This window comes from Ranitomeya variabilis, chromosome 2 (genome assembly GCF_051348905.1).
Source record: "Ranitomeya variabilis isolate aRanVar5 chromosome 2, aRanVar5.hap1, whole genome shotgun sequence".
In the NCBI taxonomy this organism is placed as follows: domain Eukaryota; kingdom Metazoa; phylum Chordata; class Amphibia; order Anura; family Dendrobatidae; genus Ranitomeya; species Ranitomeya variabilis.
In genome coordinates, this window is record NC_135233.1 from 431,294,998 (window position 1) to 431,318,710 (window position 23,713).

Sequence of the window (23,713 nt, forward strand, 5' to 3'; positions counted from 1 at the left end):
TCTAACATAGATTTTGGTGGTGGAAGGCTTTCTGCTTTTCATTAAGGTATTTATTAGTCCTCTAGAAAAACCTCTAAGCTCTAGTAACTGCCTCTCAAATTCCAGGCAGTCAAGTTCATTCCTTTTACTTGAGGGTGTAGGAACGGCCCCTGAGATAGAAGGTCCTTGGACTGAGGCAGAATCCAGGGGTCTGAAACTGACATCGCTCTGAGCCATGAAAACCATGGCCTCTTGGGCCAGAATGGGGCTATCAGCAGAACTCTTGCCCCTTCTTCCCTTATTTTTCTTATTACCACCGGCAGTAGATTCCATGGGGGAAACGCATAGGCTAGATCGAATGCCCACGTTATATGGAGGGCATCGAATATGTCCGGATGGTCCTCTCTGCATAGAGAGGCGAACGTCTTGACCTGACGATTTGCTCGTGTGGAGAACAAGTCTATCTGGGGTACACCCCATTTGGCTGTTATTAATTTGAAAACTTCCCTGTTGAGCATCCATTCCCCCTGGTGCAGAGTGTGGCGGCTGAGGAAGTCTGCACGAAAGTTGTCTATGCCTCTGATATGAACTGCCGACAAGGATAGTAGGTGACCTTTGGCTAGCTCCATGATGTCTGAAGCAATCCCCATAAGATTTTCCGACCGTGTACCTCCTTGATGGTTGAGATAAGCCACTGCGGTAGTGTTGTCGGAGAAGACCCTTGCGTGAGAGCCTTTCAGCTGAGGGAGAAAGTGGAGCAGGGAATAAAATACAGCTTTCAACTCTTTTACGTTAGAGGAATTCTCAAGCTCAGCACCAGACCAGAGACCCTGGACTACCTGATCCTGAAAATGTGCCCCCCAGCCATCAGGACTAGCATCCGTGGTAATATTAGTGCATGAAGTGATTACCCACAAAACTCCCCTAGACAGATTGCTCCAATCTAACCACCATGCAAGGGAGTGTAACACCTCTGGCGTTAAAACAACTGTTTTATCCAGGTCTCCTTCACTTTGCAATATAAATTTCTGAAGCTGTGTAGTGTGGTATTGCGCCCATTGGACCGCAGGAATACAAGAGGTTAGGGAACCTAATAAAGACATGGCATTTCTCAATGACATACTGCGCTTACTAATGGCTGAACTCACTTTATTAATTATAGTGGTCTTCTTCTCATCAGGAAGTCTACATATCTGGTCAACTGAGTCCAATAGGAGCCCCAGAAATTTCTGACATGTCACTGGCTGGAGTTTGGATTTTTCCCAGTTTATAATCCAGCCCAGTTTTTGCAAAGAAAATAATACTTCCTCTAACCTTTCCTCACACTGTAGAGAATTTTTACCTACAATCAACAGGTCATCTAAATACGGGATTACCAGTGTGTCCCTTACTCGTAGGAAAGACATTACCTCTGACAATAATTTGGTAAAAACCCTCGGAGCCATGGATAAACCAAATGGCATTGCCCGGTACTGTAGATGACAGACCTCCCCATCTACAACCACTGCTACCCGAAGAAATTGCTGGTGTAATTGGTGTATGGGGAGATGGTAATAAGCATCTTTGAGATCCAATACTACCATGTAACAATTTGGAAATAGATTTTTAATAGCTGAACGAATAGATTCCATCTTAAATTACCTGTGTTTTATAAAGGAATTCAGCTTTCTCAAATTGATTATGGTTCTGAAAGAGCCGTCGGGCTTAGTAATCAGAAACAGGGGGGAGTAGAAGCCCTTTCCTATCTGGGATGATGGAACCTTTATTAATACTCGTTTGGATATTAATGTTTTAATTTCTGTTTCAAGGGCCTCCTGCTGAGGTCTAGATTTTAATGATGTGAGAAGGAAGGAATCTGGAGGTGTTTGAATGAGGTCTAACACAAGGCCTGAAGACACTAAATTGATGGCCCATGGATTGACCGTTATTTCCTTCCATTGTTTCACAAAGTGTAGAAGTCTAGCTCCCACTGGCAAAACGGGGTCAATGGAATTTATCTGCTGGCTTAAAGGGGCGTTTATTGAACAAGTTCCCTTTTTGTTTAAATTCTTTATTAGTGTTCCATCGATCTTTAAAGCCTCCCTTCTTCCCGAACGGTGGCTTCCTGAACGCCCTTCCTGACAGGGTATGGCACACAACTTGGACCTGGACTGGGCATCTCCTTTCCAGTTCTTTAACCATAAGGCCCGACGAGCCGTATTGGTGAGACTAGCTGTTCTGGCCGCCAGACGGAGCGAGTCTATAGAGGCATCGGATATAAATGCAGCCGCCCCTTTAATTAAAGGAATAGCGGCGCGCAGTTTTTCCCTGGATACCCCCGCCTTGATGTTCTGGTCTAGCTGGTCTAACCACACCAGCATAGACCTGCTAGTGGATGTGGCTGCAATTGCAGGTTTAAAGGCAGTAGCACAGGCCTCCCATGATTTTTTAAGGAGCGTGTCAGATTTTCTGTCCATAGGATCCGATAAGGAACCCGCATCTTCCACTGGTAGGGAGGAACGGCGGGAGGTGGATGCCACCGCTGCATCCACTTTAGGAACTTTAGACCAAGTGGTCAAGTCCTCATCGTCAAAGGGATACCGTCTTTTACATGAGACAGGTACAAACCCTTTTTGTCCTTTACTCCATTCCCGTTTAACAAGGTCCTTGATGGCCTGATTTACCGGAAATACTTGGCCCTTTCTTTGTGAAAGACCAGCGAACATAATGTCCTGAGGGGTTTGAGGTTCCTTAGACTCTGACACCCCCATAGTACCTCTCACTGATTTAATCAGATTATTTACATTGTCCGTAGGGAAACAGACAAAGTCCTCATCATCCGAGGAACCTGATCTCTGAGAAATGTCTGAATTAACTTCCCCACTTTCAACTGATGTTTCCACTGCAGGTGAAGGTGTTCTCCTGGTTTTTTTCTCCATACTCCTAGCTGGACTACCTCCCAAAGATTGAAGTTCTTCTCTTATAATGAGACGAATTTCGTTCATCCTAACCGAACTCTCCTGCTGCAAGGTATAATCTATGCAGCTTTGACATAATCTTTTAATGTATGAGTCTGGCAAGGGCTCTTTACACATCGCACACTGCTTGTGTCTAGTTTTCTCCGTCCGCTTACCCTATAAAACAGAAGCGGGAGAAACTACTATTAGCCATCATAAACCCACTTAATCCTTCACCCAGGAATAAGGTTTAAATACCGTCTGCCGGGTACGATTTGCTTTTGGCGAAGAGCGGCCAGATTTTTTCACAGATTTCTCAGTGGAGTCACTCATTTTCGAGTGTCCACTGCTTTTCTTTTTCGCATCACCACTAGGCAGGATTAAATCCACCAGTGGGCGCTCGATATCCTCCTGGGACGACATGTTGCGCAACTTGTAGTGCCTTAAAACTGCCTTATATAGCCCTGCTTGCCTCATGCTGAGAAAAAACACACCTCTTTTTTTTTTTTTTTTTGTAACTGACCGTTTAGGGAGTTCAGCGATTAGCCCTGGTGTGCGGCCCGCAGTCTCCTCCTCCAGCCACAGATGCTGTCGCACCTCAATCACTGGTAACCATACTGGTACCTACAGCCGAACCCAGGCTGACCTTGCGTCCCCGGAAGTCCTACAATCCACTTCCGGGACGCTACCAGACTGCGCATGCGCACACTCCCTCTTATCCATGCGGCTGAAGCCGCCGCTTACCGAGGCTGCCGCTGCCGCACTGCACACCGCCACATCCCACCGCATCATCGAGGGGTAAGCAAAGAAAACGAAACCTCTTACCAGGCATAGCTGAAGGGTTCGTACACGCGGTGGAGCGATATAACCGTTTCCCATCAGGGAGACTGTTATTAACTCGGTATCCATGCTGATGTTATCAGGATAGGGGGAAGCCAACAGGATATCCCCCTTCTCTGAGACTTACTCTGGAGCCCCTGCCGCTCAACAGAGACGAACAGGCGGCAATCCAGGCAAGCTTTTCCTCTTCCTTAAGTCCGCAGAGTTTCTCTCTGAGGTGTTCCACCCGGGAACAGGAAACCAACTGAGGAGCGAGGGGGGGGCCGCCCCTTTTATCTCTCTGTAGGTTTCCTGTTCCTAGGGGCGGATCCCCTCTCTCTCAGTGGGTGCTGTCGTGGTGAATAGAAAAAAAGGGATACGAGATGGTTTACTGTATGTAAACCATGTCTCATATCCTGTCGGGTTTGTGAAGGAGAAAGAAAAAGCTGGCAATTGCATTACCAGCTTTTCTATAGAACACCGCTGCGTATTTCTCGCAAGTCACACTGCTGGTCCGTGTGTAATCCGTATTTTTCTCACCCCCATAGACTTTCATTGGCGATTTTTTTGCGCAATACGGTGACAAACGCAGCATGCTGCGATTTTCTACGGCCGTACTAGACCGTATAATACGGATCAGTAAAATACGGCAGATAGGAGCTGGGCCATAGAGAATCATTGTACCGTAGGCAATCCGTATTCTCAGCACCTCTCATACGTCCGTAAAACTCGCTAGTGTGACGCCGGCCTGAGGACCCGAGTTGGGAAACACTGGGTTAGAGCCTTTTAGGAAACCTTTTGATAGCGCAACCCCATTAGACCTGCAGCACAGTTCCCATTGACACCACATTTCTTAACCCCAAAAGGTTTATTTTCATTTACCAAAAAATTCTTATGCCGTGTGTATCATAAAAGTAAAAACCCAAAGCGTTTCTGTAAGCAGGTCTGATCTGACGGAAGGGGCGCAAACTGATCCGTTCTGTCGTAATTACCAACAATAGGCAGGAAAATAGTCGCATGGAAGTCAGGTCTCACACACCAGCGATGGCAGCCACCGAGCGCACATGATGGGCTCGCCGCAAAAGCTCAAAGATCACAAACAGCTGATAGACTGTAGAGGATTAGAAAACAACATGGCGACCTTCTTCCAGAAACAGCACCACCCTGCCCCATTAAGGTTAATAGGGAAGGGTGCAATACCAAGAAGCAACCTTTAAAACAGGGGTGGCGCTGTGTGCAGGAAAGCAGCTGTGTTTTTGATCCTATATGGGAAGAATGAGACGTACAAGGATCGTAACGCAATGCCTGGACTGGTCGGCAGCTCTCCCAACCCGAGCAGGATGGCATGTCTTTCTATGCAGCTGTCACTCTCCGGTCAGGAGAGCCAACAGCCCGTCCGAGCAATGTGCTGCAATCCTCATCCGAGTTACACGGCCGGGTGACTCTTCCCTAAGAATTACGTCCATGTGGGACTGATACACCGCAGATTCCACAAAGCAGAAAACCTGCAGATTAAATTGCAGATATTAAATTCTGCTGCATTTCTGTTTTTTGGATGAAAACCAGTCCATAAATAAGGAAATGGGGTCTCATAAGCTTTAAAACCAAAAGAGAATATAAACCCCTTAAAAAAAAAAAAAAAAGTTTTATTTTTTAAGCATATAGGACTCATAATTCCAAATCCCACAAAAAAACAGAAATCCTACAGAATGTCTGGGGAATATGAACAGGGTTAGCCTCGCTTTACCAGGTAGTGCTAAAACCGGACCTTTCTAGACCCTAGTCGTCCCTTTTTTCTTCTCCCTACCTGGCAGCAGAGGTTGGCACTCTACATAATGGTAAGTGTCCATAACCATACTATGTCAGATGCAATTGTCTGGATTGGGACAGGCCGGCACAACTCTGAGCTTTTTTTCAAGACAGAGCAAATTTGAAAAGAACCAACAATGTACATATACATAAGATTGTGGTTTTTGCTCAGAAATGTTGATTTACATGTCTGTATTTTGTTCATTTCTTTCACTATCTGAGTCATATTAAATTCGGGTTTATTCAGGGTGATCAGGCGCTCCATTTCACAGAAATTAGGGTGCCAACCTCCGCTGCCAGGTATGGAGAAGACAAAGGGACTTGATTGGTCCAGTATCTGGTCTCTCCATCTTGTCAAACGAGACTAAACCTTATTTTCCTTAGACACCCTGTAGGATTTCTGTTTTTATATGATTGGGAGTTCAATATGCTTTAAAAAAATATATATTTTTTTGGGGGGTCTGTTTTCTCTTTGGTCTCCGTTTTTCCAAGTTTGTAGAAAGAGTGGTGGTCACCCAACTTTCCTACAATCAGATCTAAGTAAATGGGTTGTCCAGAATAAAAAAAAAAAAAAAAAAAAAATAGATGGCGTCCATCTTCCACGATCAGCACCACACGCCCGTTTACAGCTCATGTCTGGGTTTTGCAGCTCAGCTCTATTGAAAAGAATGGCGCAAATCTGCAATACCGGGCACAACCTGTAGAGAGGGGTGATGCCGCTTGTGGCAAAAGGCAGCCATGATATTTTTAACCCTGGTTAACCTTTTTAGTGAATGGGCTGCACAGCATTTTGAACAACTTCTAGATTATAGTGTTTGCATGCTCAGGACAACCACTGGATATATTTACAGTGGGGGTCTCCGTACGGTGGTCTCTCGGTACATGTGTTACTGCACAGGGTAGGTGCTAGCAGCTTTTCCTGGCTACATTTGACTGGGGGTTGTCTTTCGTGGACATCCCCTTTGAGAATTATTGGCACGGTCTGCATAAAAGCACCTGCCCGATAGAGGGATGCACATATAATATATCCGATCATCTTCATCGCCAAGCGTCCTGCAAAGATAAACCCCGAAAATTACCAGTCTTAGAAAAGCGAAAAATGTTCATTGCTTAGTCTCTTTCAGCTGAAGACCCCCAGCTCGGTGGTCACAATAAGATTTGTACATAAATTAGAAAAATAAAGCAGCCGGGAGCTCCAGGCCAGGACTCAGCCGAGCAATGATGTCCGCACCGAGCAAAATCTCCCTCCATAGTAGTAAATGACAAGAGAATACGCAGACAGGACATCACTGCGTAGATACGCCGCAAGCAGAGGAAAAGAAATAAGGATCCTGGCAGGATGGCACCACTGGCTGCAGGGACCGCCACTGCCTCTCAGGTGTTGTACCGGGTGCACCGGGCCGGAGGATGGGGCATGTTCAGTACTCGCCTTCTCTCCTCATAATCATCAGTGTCTGTGGAGTCGTCGTCATGTAGGAAGCAATCATTGCAGCTCTCCTCCTGCACAGGAGAAACACAAACACTCGTCAGGTGCTGCCCCCATCAGGAGAAGAGCAGAAACTACACTCATATGATCTACAGTGCACCACAAAGGGTTAACACCAAGGAAGCAGACAGTGGATTTCAGGGGTCTTTTCACACTTAGGGTATGTGCACACGTCAGGATTTCTTGCAGAAATTTCCTGAAGAAAACCGGAAATTTTCTGCAAGAAATCCGCATTTTTTTTTCGCTTTTTTTCCCGTTTTTTTTCGCTTTTTTCGCATTTTGCAAGCGAAATTAGCTTGCAGAATGCTAAAGTTTTCCAAGCGATCTGTAGCATCGCTTGGAAAACTGATTGACAGGTTGGTCACACTTGTCAAACAGTGTTTGACAAGTGTGACCAACTTTTTACTATAAAAAGATATCATGTTAAAAATAATTAAAAAATGGTTATACTCACCCTCTGCAGACAGCCGATCTCCTCAGCGGCGTCCGTTCCTATAGATGGTGTGTACAGGACCTTCGATGACGTCGGTCACGTGACCGCAACGTCATCGCGGTCATGTGACCGCGACGTCATCGCAGGTCCTTCACACACACCATCTATAGGAACGGAAGCGGCAGCATGCACCGCTGAGGTGGGAAGACTGCGGGGGCCATCGAAGGTGAGTATATGACTTTTATTTTACTTCTTTATTTTTTAACAATTATACGGTGCCCAATCCGTGGAGGAGAGTCTCCTCTCCTCCACCCTGGGTACCAACCGCACATGATCCGCTTACTTCCCGCATGGAGGGCACAGCCCCGTGCGGGAAGTAAGCAGATCAATGCATTCCTAGATGTGCGGAATCCCCGCAATTCCGCAAATTTAATGAACATGTTGCTTTTTTTTCCGCGTTGTGATTTTTTCGCAGAAAAAAATGCAACATTTGCACAAGAAATGCGGAATACACTTAAAATAATGGGAGGCATATGTAAGCGTTTTTTCGCGTTTGTATAGCGAAAAAACGCAAAAAAACGTGAAAAATACTGAACGTGTGCACATGGCCTTACAGTTTTTGCTAACGTTTTAATAATTGAATTCCAGTTTCACATCTGGCCTCACTGACCTCTTCTCCTCACCAGTGTATAACATCCAACCCAGTTGCCGCACTCACTCCCCAGGTTCCCCTCATCCCATAGGTATAATGTACAGCTTAGTTGGACGTTATACCTGCAAAATCCAGACCTCCTCTGAAATCGGCACAAACACTGCGCCCCCACCGGGAGCTTCATGGCCGAGCAGCTGCATGCAGCCGTACATCACCAAGCTCCACGCCGAGCGTCGGATGGAGTGGTGTAAAGCCACCATCACTGGACTCTGGAGGAGACGTATTCTGTGCAGTGACGGATCGCACTTCTCTATCTGCGTCTGATGGAGGAGGCTGGGTTTGGGGATTCCAGGAGGACGTTAGCCCCTGACTGCATTGTGCCCCTGTACAGATGGTAAAGGGGGATAATGCTATGGGTTTGTTATCAGGGGCGGCCTCGGACCCTCAGCTCCAGTGATGGGAAATCTTCATCTTCAGCACAAGACATTGTGGACAATTGTAGCTTCAGCTTTGTGGGAACAGTTTGGGGAAGACCCTTATCTGCCCCCTATGACTGTGCCCAGTGCACAAGCTCCATACAGACATGGAGGGGGGAGTTTATTTTATTAGTGATGCCAACAACAGTCACACTGCTACTTACTGAAGAAATGGTAGACACTCGAAATGTGGGGCATTTCATGTGAAAGCGGGGGATGGTGACATTGAAGACCTCGCCTTTGTTGTCCATCCGATGGAAGGTGTACGTCCCCTCCATGTACCCTGAGGTTGTGGAGAAAGTCGTGCAGCTGGTGTACTCGTATCCTCGCCCCGGCCTCAGCTGGGGATAATCACCTGAAAGAACAAAATGAAGCCTAGCTATGAACGACCTTAGGATAAGTCGTCATTGGGGGGTCTGAGAGACCACTGATCAGCTGTTTTCAGGTCCCGGCTTTGTACACTGTCGTTGCAGTCTTCAGTACTGCAGATCAATGATTTGAGATCGGCTTCAATGATTTGATATCTGAACATTTGGAGACTTATCATGGAGCTTGGCCTTCTCCTCTAGCAGAGTTCACGTGTGGAGTCAAGGCAGAGTTTAATGCAAAGCTTGGAAAAATAGAGGTCTCAGAAAACAAAGCAGATGGAGCACAACTCTCAGCAGAGAGTGGTGGGAGCTTTAAATGAGTTACTTATTGATCGGGAGGGGGGGGGAGGCGAACCTCTGGAAGCACCCCCGATCCTCAGAACTAAGGCGATGCTGGGTCCTCTGTATAGGTTTTCCTGTAGAATGGGATATTCCCAAGGATCTGGAAGCCCCCATCTATCAGTCTCGGCCTCATCATTCTCGGTATTGGAGAGAGTCCCAAAAATCAGCGATCTGCCAATACGTACGGAGATGGGAGCATCCCTTTAATTTTAGTAATTGGGGTAGTGGGATCCCAATTACAGTGTAATTTACCTGCGCCAATTAATTAAGGTATTTAGATACTAGAAAATACTCCAACTTCAGTGTCTGCAGTAAGCCAAGTTATAAACAATCTGAATGAAGGGGTTGTCCTGGCACAAGTATTGATGACCTGCTCAGATTGATGGGGTGGCGGGTGTCACATCCCACCATTCGGCTATCATTTACTCTGGCGGCTGCCGGATTTATACACTTTGAACAAAGCTGCTGAGCACAACTGCATTCAAGGAATAAGAACTTTGCTGCAAGAGAAAACGTCAGAACGGTTGTGGTCCCGGACCCCCACCTGCATCATATTGATGACCTATTCTATGTCCAGGTCATCAATACCTGTGCCCAGACAGCCCCTATAATCAGCATCGTACACGTGTGTGCATCCTCTGTATGATACATCGCAGCATCCACTCACCCACCACTCCCGGGCCCTGCACCTCCTCCACGTTCCCCTTTGCATCAGTGATTCTCCAGTAGCGGCTATCGAGCTGGCACGCTTTCTCTGGCAATGCATTCTTGGCCATCTCCATCCTGGGAAATAAAAGGAGCACAAGAAAACAACAACAAAAAAAAAAAAGACAAAGATAAGTCCACTGCAGAAATGCCGTCACCTGCCTTCACACATCCTGCTTAACTGTGCAGATAACACTCCGGCGACCACACGACGGAATTTTGGTGGCATTTTTCAGTTGTTCATTGCACAGTAAAAGTGACCTGACAATGACGGAGATAAAAAACGTATACAGTTTGTTTGGTTCATTTTATCTTACAGCTTAATATAAAAAAAAAAAAAACACACACTAAACATACATATATCTTTGTTTTTAATTAGTTTTGTGCTTTTATTTTTTTTTTAGACCTACAACTTTATTTCCATGGGGTTGTGAGCTTGTATTCTATGTTTATCACACTTTTACAGATGTGGGATAAAAAGTCGTAGTTACTCACCGATAACGGTGTTTCTCAGAGCCCATGACAGCACTACCAGAGAGAGGGGATCCGCCCTTCAGGGACAGGAAACCTACAGGATAAAAGGGCGGCACCGCTCCCCTGCATCAGTTTTGTTTACAGAGCATCGGAGGTCCTCCAGGTTAGTCACAACAACAACAAAAAATATACAATTTAACGTATCTCTTAGCAAGTAAACACCGTGTCTATATGGAAAACCACTTCACACAAAATAATGTGCTCACCGCACACGTGATGAGGGGGGGAATAAGCAGGTGCTGTCATGGGCTCTGAGAAACACCGTTATCGGTGAGTAACTATGACTTTCTCAGTCGCCCATGACAGCACTACCAGAGAGAATTTCAGAGATTATTGCTTAGGGAGGGACCACAGCCTGCAGAACCCTTCTTCCGAAGGTCAGGTCAGATGAAGAGGCTAGGTCTAAGCGGTAGTGTCTGAAAAAGGTTGAAGGTGATGACCAGGTGGCCGCTTTACAGATTTGATCTAATGGTACCTCCGGCCTTTTGGCCCAGGAGGTCGCCATAGCCCTCGTAGAGTGGGCCTTCAGTCCCTCTGGAACAGCATTTCCAGTGGATGAGTACGCCAAGGCTATTGCGTCTGTTACCCATCGAGCAATAGTGCCTTTAGAAGCTTTGAGTCCTTTTCTGGGCCCCTGGAAGCAGATAAAAAGAGACCCTTCCTTCCTATGCTGCTGGGTGATCCTAAGGTATTGGGCTAGACATCTTTTCACATCTAGTGTGTGGAATTTTTCTTCCTTCTTATTCCTAGGGTCTGGACAAAAAGGAAGTATTATTTCCTGGGATCTATGGAATGAGGATGTAACTTTTGGCAAATAGGCAGGGTCTGTTTTTAGTATAACTATCATCCAGGATTTGTGTAAATGGAGGGTTTGCAGATAGGGCTTGGAGGTCACTTATTCTACGGGCCGAAGTCAGGGCTATTAGGAGGGCCGTTTTAAGTGAAAGAATCTTAAGAGGAAGTGATTCTAAGGGCTCGAACGGGGATTCTGTTAGGGCTGACAATACTAAATTCAAATCCTAAGATGGTAACCTCCGTGTAGTTACGGGTTTAGACCTTGCAGCTGCTCTGACGAACCGTACTACCCAAGGGTTGGCGGCTATGTTTTCACAGTATAGGGCTCCCAGAGCTGCTATTTGTACCTTTAATGTACTTACTACTGAAAGGCCTAGGTCTAACCCTTTTTGTAAAAACTCTAGTATTTCAGTGATTGGGACCCCGTCCTGCAATCTTACCCCCGAGGATGATAGGAATTTTTTCCAGGTTTTACCGTAAATTTTTGTAGTTACAGGTTTTCTACTTTTCATTAGAGTGGACACTAGTTTGTCAGAAAACCCTCTTTCCCTCAATAGTGACCTCTCAAATACCATGCTGTCAGATGTAAATTCTCTGACTGGGGGTGGAACACCGGTCCCTGAGACAGGAGGTCCGGAAGATCCGGAAGGACCCAGGGATCGGTGATTGATAGCATCCTCAGCCATGAGAACCAGGCTCTCCTGGGCCAGAAGGGGGCTATTAGGATGAGTCTGGCTCTGTCCTGCCTGACCTTCCGCAGGACTGCTGGAATGAGAATGGTGGGGGGGAAACGCATGTCAGTGTTTGTGTCCAGGGAATTGTGAACGCATCCACAGCCTGGGGGTTCCCCCTGGAGTCCAGGGAGCAGAAGGCTTCCACCTTCCTGTTGTGAGAGTTGGCAAAGAGGTCTATCACGGGGACTCCCCATAGATCTGTGATTTTGTTGAAAATCCCCTGATTTAGAGACCACTCTCCCTGCCTTAATTGGGTACGACTTAAGAAGTCCGCTTTCTGGTTTTCTACCCCCTTTATGTGTAGGGCCGATAGGGAAAGAAAATTGTTTTGAACCAGGCTGAAAATTTCAGAGGTGGTCCTCATTAATGTTTGAGATCTGGTTCCCCCCTGGTGGTTTAGGTAAGCTACCACTACTCTGTTGTCCGAGAATACTTGGACATGGTGACCTTGTAGCTCGTTTAGAAAATACAGTAAGGCATGGTTTACCGCTCTCAGTTCTTTTTGATTTGAGGAAGACACGAGCTCCTGATTTGTCCATAGCCCCTGAGCGATTCTGTTGCCCAGGTGAGCCCCCCACCCTGCGGGACTCGCGTCTGTAGTGAGTATCTGAGATGTCTCTATCACACAGGGAACTCCCTTTGACAAGTTGTTGAGATTTAACCACCAGGCTAGGGAACGAATAGCAGGCAAACCTAGAGTCATGCGACCTTCTAACCGCCCTCCCAGCAGTCTTTGGTTTTTTAAGACATCCCACTGGAGGGGTCTTGTGTGGAGCTGCGCCCACTGAACTGCTGGAAGGCAAGCAGAGAGGGACCCCAGTAGTGACATCGCCTTCCTTAGGGTCATGGTAGGGTTCGCACGTGCTTCTGACACTAAGTGAATTATTTTTTGTTTTTTCTCGTGTGGAAGGAGACACATCTGAGAATTTGAGTCTAAGATGAGACCCAAAAATTCTTGAACCCTGGCTGGTTCCAGCTTCGACTTCTGGAGGTTCACTAGCCACCCCAATTTTTTCAAAACGTCTATGACTCTGTCGCGTTGTTGGCAGCAGAGTTCGGCCGAATTGCTCACGATCAAAAAGTCGTCTAGATATGGCATAATCAAGACGTTTTCCTCCCTCAGATGCGCCATCATCTCTGCTATCAGCTTGGTGAAGACGCGAGGGGCAATTGATATACCAAATGGGAGAGCCTTGTATTGGTATTCCTTTGTCTGTCCTTTCATGACTACCGCTAGTCTGAGGAATTGCTGAGAAGTCTTGTGGATGGGAACGTGATAATATGCATCGCTGAGATCTAGAACTATCATAAAACAGTTTGGAAACAGATTTCCTGTTCCGAAAGGGAAGCTTATTATATGTTGGGGCGAGGACAGGAAACCCTTTCTTTTTATCACCCGCTTTTTGCAGGATATCATCCAGAGTTTCTCCGAAGAGGAATTTGCCCTCACACGGAATGGAACAAAGTTTCTGTTTAGTTTGCAAGTCCCCTGGCCAGGTTTTCAGCCACAAGGTTCTACGTGCTGCATTTGAAAGGGCTGCGGATTTAGATGATAGTTTGAGTCGGCCGAAGAATCCGCCAGAAACGCCGCAGCTCCCCTAATCATAGGGATAGACTCTAAGATTTTATTTCTCGGGACCCCATCTCTGAGCTGTTTTTCTAGGTTATCAACCCAGATCATTAGAGAGCGTGACGTGCAAGCTGCCGCTATGGCAGGTCTTAGGCATCCTCCTGCTGACTCCCAGGCCCCTTTGAGAAAGGTATCTGCCCTCTTATCGAGAGGGTCTTTCAGGGTTCCCATGTCCTCGAACGGTAGGGCAAACTTTTTTGAGGCTTTAGCCACCGCAACATCTAGTTTGGGGGCTTTATCCCATGTAGCAGAAGCCTCATCTTCAAAGGGGTATTCCCTTTTAATAGAGGGGACCGATGCGTTTTTCCTTTCCGGTTTCTCCCACTCCTTTTTAATTAATGCCTGTATATTCTCGTTAAGGGGAAATACTTTACGCTTCCTTTGAGATAGTCCCCCAAACAATGTCCTGAACGGTTTTGTCAGGACGGGGGTCCAGAACCCCCATTGTAGATCTTATCGCCTTAACAAGGCCATCGACCTCCTCTAGGGGGAAACAATGACGACCTCCACTCTCGTTATCCAAAGAAGAGGATGAGGAGTCATGCGTATCTGAGCTCTTACTCCCGGAATAGGAAGGGTCAGAATCCGCAGGGGAAATAGGTTGTTTTTTAGTAGCCTTCCCACTTTTAAAGGAGCTAAACGCAGTCTCAACTTCCGATTTAATTACGGACCGTAATTCAGAAGCAAAGTTTGGGGTCTCCTCACAGAGGACTCGTTCTATACAAGACCCACATAGCTTTTTGTCCCACGTCTGTGACAAAGCTGTTTCACATAGGGGGCAGGTTCTATGCTTCATCTTCCCCGTTCTCTTCCTTGCCTAGGATAGATAGAGAAGGGGAACCCTAGTTACAAAAGGTGAACTTTCACGAAGATCACACCACTCTGACGCAGCCACAGGTACCAGTTCTGGAGGAGGAGGGGTCGTCTGAGAAGCATCCGTGGGAGGCAGCTGATTTACCACACTGGAGCTTTTACTGCGCTGAGTGGAACGGCTATCAGACCGAGAGCTTCGATTGCCTGCCGAAATCCGTTTTTCCTGAACATCCAGTTTCTGCCGACGGCGCTGTTGCTGCTGCTGCTGCGGCGGTGGTGGCAGCGGCGGATGGAGCTGCTGGTCGCTGTCCTCCATGGTATTACCGTGGAACAGCCTGCAGCCAGGAGCCTCCGTCGCCTTCTCCATATAAGCGCTATTAACCCCCGTCACCTGTGGCTGCCGAAAGAGGAAGCGTCCATTTTTTTTTTTTCCTTCTTACTGCGCATGCCCGCAGCCAGCAACCCGGAAATGGAGTATTCCGGTTCCGGGGCAGCGCCATCTTGGTGCAGTCACTCACAGAGTCGCCCCTGAACCGGAAGTTCCACTACTACTTCCGGTGCGGCGCCATCTTGGATTTCGGCGTTTCTCACAGCAGAATGAAGCCCCAGGCTCCCATCAGAGCGGCGGCTGCGCTTCCCCCTGCACACACTACCGGACCCCTCAGTCGGAGCTGTGACGGCTTCGGATACCGGACCAGCCGTGGCAGAGGCGTCCCCGCCGCCAGAAGTCGGACTGGCCGGCCCCGGTCCTCGTCGGTCGGTTCTTCACGCAGGTACCGTCCAAGGAGGTTCCCCGTCAGGGACAGGAAACCAAACTGATGCAGGGGAGAGGAACCGCCCTTTTATCCTGTAGGTTTCCTGTCCCTGAAGGGCGGATCCCCTCTCTGGTAGTGCTGTCATGGGCGACTGAGAAAATATGATTTCACTTTTTTTAATTTCATTTTTTTAGTTCTTGCCAGGAGAGTTGAACCTGCAATCAATGATTTATAAACTGCAATACTTCAGTGCAAATAACCATCTCCCATGACGCCCCACCATAGCAGTAGCTGTGACGGGGGTCTTCGTTAGGTCCCTAGGGTGTTATGGTAATGCACTTGTATTGCAGGCGGGTTGCCAACCGTTGCCTGAATGGACACCTGCACCCTTTCACACCATTTAAATGCCGCCGCAGGTGATCGACATGACTGAAATAGCAGCGATTGGAGCTAGTCTTGATCACTGCAGTTAGAGGCAGGTGCTCGCTGTACAGCACAGCGAGCACCTGCCCTGTATGGAGTAGACTTCCCTCCTGAGTCATCCTGTATCCGCCACATTTTCCATCAGATACAGCCCAGCTCCGTGTACTCACCGTATTCTGTAGGTGAAGAAGTAATGTGGAGGGTGAATGGAGCTGAGCTCAGGCAGGAAGGATGTGGAGACGGATATGGTGATGTCGTCCGTTGTGGCCACGCAGTCCTTTTCCCGCTCGTACCTGGCAGAGAGAACGGGGAATAGGTAAAACTAAGGGAGGCCGATGACTGATTGCACATGTGTACGGCTCTGTTTAAGTCAAAGGGAATTATGTCATAGCCGTGCCAGCGTCCAATAATGATGATATATGCTAATATCTGAGTCTAGCGCCACCCGGTGGCTTCATCGCATACTCATCTGATGCAATTTCCAGACTGCAGCAATTTTTTGCTCTACACACGTATGGAGAAAAGCTCAACCACAATAAAAAAAAAAAAAAAAGTTCTGCAACTTTTCTAAAAGTTTTGTATGTTAATTCTGCACCAATAAATATTCCAGCTTGCTGTGTGAATTGAATCCTTTTTCTGGGGAGCTGAAAAATCATAAATCACAATTATCTGGCACAGCTCATCGAGTATAAAGCTGCCCGTAGTCACAGTGATAATATGTCAATGTCACATGGCCAACACTGTTATACAGCGAATTGTCAGTTTTTACAAACACGGTGCTTGTAGTGGAGAATTCAGGCTAGAAGAAAAAAAAAAAAATGGCCACCAAAGGCTCCATGTCTGAGCACACGTGTGTCAGCTGGACATTATCCGTATTCTCAGCCTCTGAGTGTGAACTATGCATTTATTCACTGACAGCAAGCGAAGATATTGAAAAGATTTACGTAATTGAGGAAAAACCTTAAGTAAACATACACACAGTGAAACCAGACAAGATCCACAGCAGTGACATCGATCCACCATACCTGAAAATCTGGTCCCGGATGATAGGAAAGTCCTTCGAGACAACATGATTCACATACGACGTAAACCACTGGGTGAAAGAGGTACCTGCGGCAGAGGAAACGACAACATGAAGTCACAGCGACAAGCCCTCCGTACACATGCACGATCATTTAAGCAGAGCGTGCACAATGACAACAGGGGAGTCAATCGCTTCCATGGTCTCTAGTTGCGGTTCTTCTCCTCTGGGAACAAAAGGATTGAGCAAGAAAAAAATCCAACTTATGACTCTTCTCTCGCCGACACATTAAGAGACTCCCCCCAAAAATAATCAATGCTTGGCTCAAAATCAGCAGATATGGCCAACCTTAAAGGGGTTGTCTACCACTGAACTAACCCTTTTGAATGCCTCCAGGGTCCAAAAGCAAAAAAACAAAACCTTTCTCCTCCTGGACTCAGACTGCTTCTCGCGCTCTACCCCCCGGTGATCTTGCGACATTGTTTGTCATAAGCGCTGCAACCTCCACAACTCAGTCACGAACTAACTGAAATTATAGGATAGCTGGTGGTCACATTGCAGGAGGCCAGTTTGGAAGGTGATTTGCTTTTTTTCCATACATTTTGTTAGGCATAAAGGAGGTATACAATAGTGAAAAACCCCTTTAAGTTTTTTTTTTTTTTTTTTTTTTAACGGGACTTAAGGCCTTTTTCGCCCCAAGGAAACCCTACCTGTAATAAACATGTCCAGAGCCGCGGGGTTATGTGTCGTCTGGTCCTAAAACACAGAAGGGTCTGATTATCTGGAACATCTCATTACAAACGTCCTAATTATCACAGTAAGGAACAACACTAAACCCGGAACATCGATCACATCCATGTATTATGCAAAAAGTCTTCATTTAAAGGGATAGACCACATGGTCAACACCTTCCTATATATTGCAGGCCCCAATAATGAGCCGTCACCCGCTCCCTCACCACCTGATCAGCCGTTAGTGGAGACGGAGGACCCTTTTTATTAAAATAAACATCCATAAAAATCAGTGGGTTCCACAGGGATCTTTACTTTGGGGGCAGTCAATCATTTCATCAGTGCCCCCTGCTATAGACTGTTTTGCAATGGTCTGCGGCCTGTCTAGAATTAACCGTGTACATGCTGGAGCAATCAGATCACCCGAACTAAGGATGTGTCAATTGTGCAAATGGTCGTATAATAGGGAAATGCTTATAGATCTCCAATTGTGGGACATGGTAAGAAAGACCCCCATAGGGAACCATCAGCATTAGGGCAGTAGTGGTATAATCAATCCAAGCGGCAGGGACTTTTAGTCTCTTACCGGACACTGATAGAAGATCTCATTGCGACACCTCCCCTCCGTGTCCGCCAGAGACAAGTACTGACTGAGGCCGGTGTGGATGCAGAAGGTGATGGGAAGGCACTGATTGAGGCCGATCCTGCGCTGGTAGCCGCCCGCCGCCGTGTCTATGTCCAACAAGTCCTCAGACCGGTAGTGGTTAGATAACGCCATGCTGCCCATCAAGCTGCGTGAAGATGAAGGTAAGAGACGCACGACTGCAAGAAGTAAAGCAGCAGCTGCGCCATCGGGTGCCGGCTCTTACCCCGGTACCACAAGCTTCTGCCCGTTATGAATCCGCAGGGAACAGCGATAATCGTCAGGGAGTCTGGAGCCGATTCTTTCCTCGATGGCGTTCAGATCCTCCTCCTGCACACCGTCTGCACAAAGGGAATCAGGCTCCAGTTATATTAAGTCACAGCACGAAAAATGGCAAAAATGATAATGTGCAAATATCGCTCAGAAATAGAAGCGATATAATACGACCATCACAAAACCCTAACCATGCAGACAGTCCAACATTCTTGCGAGGTTTTTTCTTTTTTGCATCTCATCCTATTGATAATGTTAAATGCCTGATTGTCGTGGCTTCTAGCCTGTTTTACCATTTGCTCCCATCCGGAGCTGCATTCAGAATTCGGCAGTATGACATCATTCTGGAAGAAGCATTTTCTGCTGCGCTGCATTGTCATGATGTTGTGAGCACATCGGGCTTGTACCAAACAATCGGTGTCATCCCCAGCACAGTGCATGTTTGCAGTGATCAGCAAAAGTTTGAATGCCGCTCTGAAGGTATAATGTAAGAAATACAATACCTTTCAGAGAACTGATCATCCTGGGGCAGTGTTCTCCCAGATAGACCTTCAGGGTATCCCAGGCCGCCTTCAGCTTGGCGTAATGATGCATGTACCTTCCCAAATCATTATAATATTCCAAAAATGTCGCCTTCCAGCTGCAGTTCTTCTGGGCCTTCTTGTCCCTGGAAGAAGAAACTAGACTTTATTGGCCATCGTTGTAAGCTGAATTTTTCAGAGGGGCTTCAGAAAATAAAAGCTGCAACAAGACTGGATGGCAACAGTAGAGTCTGATAACCCCCCCAATATCGTAAACCCCCTTAAGGCTGCATTCACACAAGGTGCAGCCATGATGAAGCCATAAACTGATTCAAACGACAACAGCCAAAAACCCTTTGATTATTAATGGTCATCTTCACCATGCGGCCATTAATGTGGGTGCTCGCCTTAGGGGACTTATTTACATGCATGAACTTGTGGAGAGAAAAAAAAAATATCATTTTTGAAGTTGGATTCTTTTAGCCATTTTGCCCCTTTCCTTTGCTATAGCCTCTGTGTTGCTCGTTGCAGAATGAGTTAACTGAGAAACCAACAGTGAGCTTGTGCTGATGTCTGGGACAATTCTTTTTCTGAGCTCCATTTAAATTTTAATGTCATAAGAAAATGAGCCTGTAAAAAAGCCAAACGGTGGGAAATCTTTACAGCAGCCCAATTACAAAAATTAGTTTTAGATCCACATCCATGCATTTACAAAAAGTAAAAAAAAAAATTGTGACCCATAGGAGGGCAACCCCTTAAAAAAATAAATAAAATAAAAAAAATAAAATAAAAAAGCTGCAAACTACAGAACCCGACGTGTCAGGGCATTAAATCCGCTGCAAATATCCGGCACGTCTGCATGTAACGCCGAGTGGATTTTTCTGCACCACTTACTCTGACACCAGCCAGTACCGCCGGCACGGCCACTTCCACAGAGGATCATGGTTGCACAGTTGGTTAAATCTTCTGTTCAGGAGACTGCAGCTGGAAGAATATATATAAAGAGGGAAATGATCATGGGGAACACCAGTGGCAGCCGCAGGGTTAATAAGGAAGGGCACAGATCATATTATTAACCACTTAATGCCTGATCCATCATGATCAGGGGGCACTGCCTCCATGTAATCCGCTCCAACCCCTCTTGTTTAACCCCCTATGTGCCGCAGTCACTACTGACCATAGTGTATGGGTGGTTAGAGGGGCTCACGTCAACCCATCACCCCAGAGAAGGCACGGTCACTGCAGCCAGGGGAGAAGAGCTGGAATGGGGCCCGATGTGGGGGGGGCTGTTTACAGCTTCCAGGATCTGTCCCCACCAGATACCGATCCCTCAGTGGCCGCTGTAACAACAACTGCTTATCTCCGGGCTCCATGTGCAAACACTGACTATGCAGAACCACAGCCCAAAGCAAAGATCAGGAGGAAGACGGGAGAGAAAGCCTGCATCCAGCAGAACAGCGCCACCCAGGTGCACAGGCAACGTCCAGTATTACAGCCAGGTGGGGGGAGGGGCGGTGGGAGAGGAAAGTAATGCAGATTTCAGGTCTTTGCAAGCTGGGTATAAAGTCTGCAGAAAAACAGCAGAGCAGGTGTGTCGTGAGGTTCTGCAGCAGCCGGGGCGCGGACTGTGATGTCCCACAGAGAAACGTCTTGTGAATCCATTTTACCCTCGGACTTGGTTTACTTTCCCAATTTTTCGCTAGACGCGTCGCTGTCATTCTGACAAGAAAAGCACCATCGGACACACACGGGCCCCCCACACACGCAGCGACCGACACACACGGGCCCCCCACACACGCAGCGACCGACACACACACGGCCCCCCCCACACGCAGCGACGGACACACATGGCCCCCCACACACAGCGACGGACACACACGGCCCCCCCACACACACACAGTGACGGACACACACGGCCCCCCCACACACACACAGTGACGGACACACACGGCCCCCCCACACACACACAGTGACGGACACACACGGCCCCCCCACACACACACAGTGACGGACACACATGGCCCCCCACACACAGTGACGGACACACACGGCCCCCCCACACACACACAGTGACGGACACACACGGCCCCCCCACACACACACAGTGACGGACACACACGGCCCCCCCACACACACACAGTGACGGACACACACGGCCCCCCCACACACACACACAGTGACGGACACACACGGCCCCCCCACACACACACAGTGACGGACACACACGGCCCCCCACACACAGTGACGGACACACACGGCCCCCCCACACACACACAGTGACGGACACACACGGCCCCCCCCACACACACACAGTGACGGACACACACGGCCCCCCCACACACACACAGTGACGGACACACATGGCCCCCCACACACAGTGACGGACACACACGGCCCCCCCACACACACACAGTGACGGACACACACGGCCCCCCCACACACACACACAGTGACGGACACACACGGCCCCCCCACACACACACAGTGACGGACACACACGGCCCCCCCACACACACACAGTGACGGACACACATGGCCCCCCACACACAGTGACGGACACACACGGCCCCCCCACACACACACAGTGACGGACACACACGGCCCCCCCACACACACACAGTGACGGACACACACGGCCCCCCCCACACACACACAGTGACGGACACACACGGCCCCCCCACACACACACAGTGACGGACACACACGGCCCCCCCCACACACACACACAGTGACGGACACACACGGCCCCCCCACACACACACACAGTGACGGACACACACGGCCCCCCACACACAGCGACGGACACACATGGCCCCCCACACACAGTGACGGACACACACGGCCCCCCCACACACACACAGTGACGGACACACATGGCCCCCCACACACAGTGACGGACACACACGGCCCCCCCACACACACACAGTGACGGACACACATGGCCCCCCCACACACACACAGTGACGGACACACACGGCCCCCCCCACACACACACAGTGACGGACACACATGGCCCCCCACACACAGTGACGGACACACACGGCCCCCCCACACACACACAGTGACGGACACACACGGCCCCCCCACACACACACAGTGACGGACACACACGGCCCCCCCACACACACACGGCCCCCCATACACAGTGACGAGAAGCGTCGTCATGGCGACAATGCTATATCCACATGAATAAGCACGGAATCTCCGCCGTCAGTAGTGACTCGCTGTCCGGCCCGGTCTGTGCGGTGCACACGATGACGCACGGCGGAGCGGCCGCCACTGTTACCTCAGCAGGTCCCGGAAGTCCAGGTATGACAGGATCAGGAGCAGCGGGTCGGACGGCAGCTCCGCCAGACTCAGCTCTGTGCTCCCCGCCATCTTGGAGCCGACCAGCTGAGCAGGCGGGACCCCTCCCCTTCCCATTGACAGACACCGCCCACCTAAACCTGAGACCACGCCCTATCCGGGATTCTTAAAGCTAAAGGTGAGCGAAAGCTCCGCCCTGCCATTGACAGGCCACGCCTCCGTGCAAACAGAATCCACGCTCCACACTGGATTTCTATAGGGCGAACTGCAGCCCCCGAACATCCTCAACACCTGCTCCTGGTAGAGACCGCCCACTGCACGTTGTGACCCCGCCTCTCCTACAGTCCGAACGACAAGTGCGACACGTAACTCCGCCCTTTAGTAGTGACAGACCACCCCTTCACCAAGGACACGCCCCCATATTTTATTATGGACTGTCAGATTAACCCTCGCCCCTTCTGATTAATAGCCACGCCCCCTAGCAAGAGCGAGTCACAGATAGGTGCCGGAGGAGGACAGAGGAGGCGGTGCCGAGGTTTCTCCGCTTTCTGCCCTCACTCCCCCTCTGTCAGGGGCGGGACCTGCCGGTATTCCCCGGTGCAATGTGCGCCCAGAGCGCCCATCACTGCTGATTAACCCCTCCAATGCCGCTGTCAGCGCCTGCCATCAAACTGAAGAGGGAACGTGTCATCAGGAAATGAGCTGCCGCTGTGTCTGTCTTAGGCTAGTTTCACATTTGCGTTTAAATCCGCAGCGTTTAATCCGCAAGTGGTGGAAAAAAACGCATATAAACGCGGCTTTTTTTAGAAGCATACAGTAACGCATGCGGTTAAAAAAATGCAGCGTTTCCATGCGTTTTTTCCTGCGTTTGCGTTTTTGGTGCGCATGATGAGAAATTTCACAGGAGAAAAATCTAGATAACCAGACACCGCCAAAGGGACTACAGAGGGCGTGTATTATGGGATCTCTATATATAGACCCCTGAACAGCTGGAATCTTCAGATTTTGCTCCTGTATCCTGTGTCATGATGGATCTTCGCATGGAGAGCTTTTATTTCAACCTGGATCTAAGCATCAAGAGAGAAGAGGCAATGACTGTCACACTAAAGAGATCTATACTCATCAAGTCAGGTGTCAGAAATAATGAATTCATGATAAACATATACAGGCTCATGAATTCACTGACACCTGTGCAGGTGAGCATAGATATGCCGTGTGTGTTCACCATCGTCCCTTCAATTTGTGTGGAATAGATTATGTACACAGAAGGGAAAATGGAGGTTATACAAGGCAGTTCTCTACTCACCAGGTCAGGTGTCCTAACTAATGAGTTTTTTGACACCTGTCCTGTTCAGTACAGTTCTGCACTGTATGTTCGCCATTTTCTCCTCTGACTGCAACGCAAGTAACAGACAAATTAGAAAGATGAGATTATGGAGATAATACAATTATACATTTTTTGGCCCACCTCATATCTCTATACTAAAGACACACAAAACTGCAGTCTTTTTTTTTTATAACTACTGGAG

The 23,713-nt window shown here is 48.3% G+C and overlaps 1 protein-coding gene across 1 annotated transcript; it reads right to left on the bottom strand.

The window, feature by feature from the left end:
* Window positions 1-4,583: 4,583 nt before the first annotated feature.
* On the bottom strand, window positions 4,584-22,330 carry FBXO3 (F-box protein 3). The gene is made up of 11 exons (XM_077287016.1): window positions 22,165-22,330; window positions 19,773-19,862; window positions 18,861-19,024; window positions 18,311-18,425; window positions 18,028-18,232; window positions 17,421-17,466; window positions 16,715-16,799; window positions 15,860-15,982; window positions 9,968-10,083; window positions 8,755-8,945; window positions 4,584-7,043 (listed from the first exon to the last, which is right to left on the bottom strand). The coding sequence occupies exons 1-11, from the start codon at window positions 22,299-22,301 to the stop codon at window positions 6,918-6,920; spliced, it is 1,398 nt and encodes a 465-aa protein (XP_077143131.1). The 5' UTR covers window positions 22,302-22,330; the 3' UTR covers window positions 4,584-6,917.
* Between the last annotated feature and the right edge of the window lie 1,383 nt (window positions 22,331-23,713).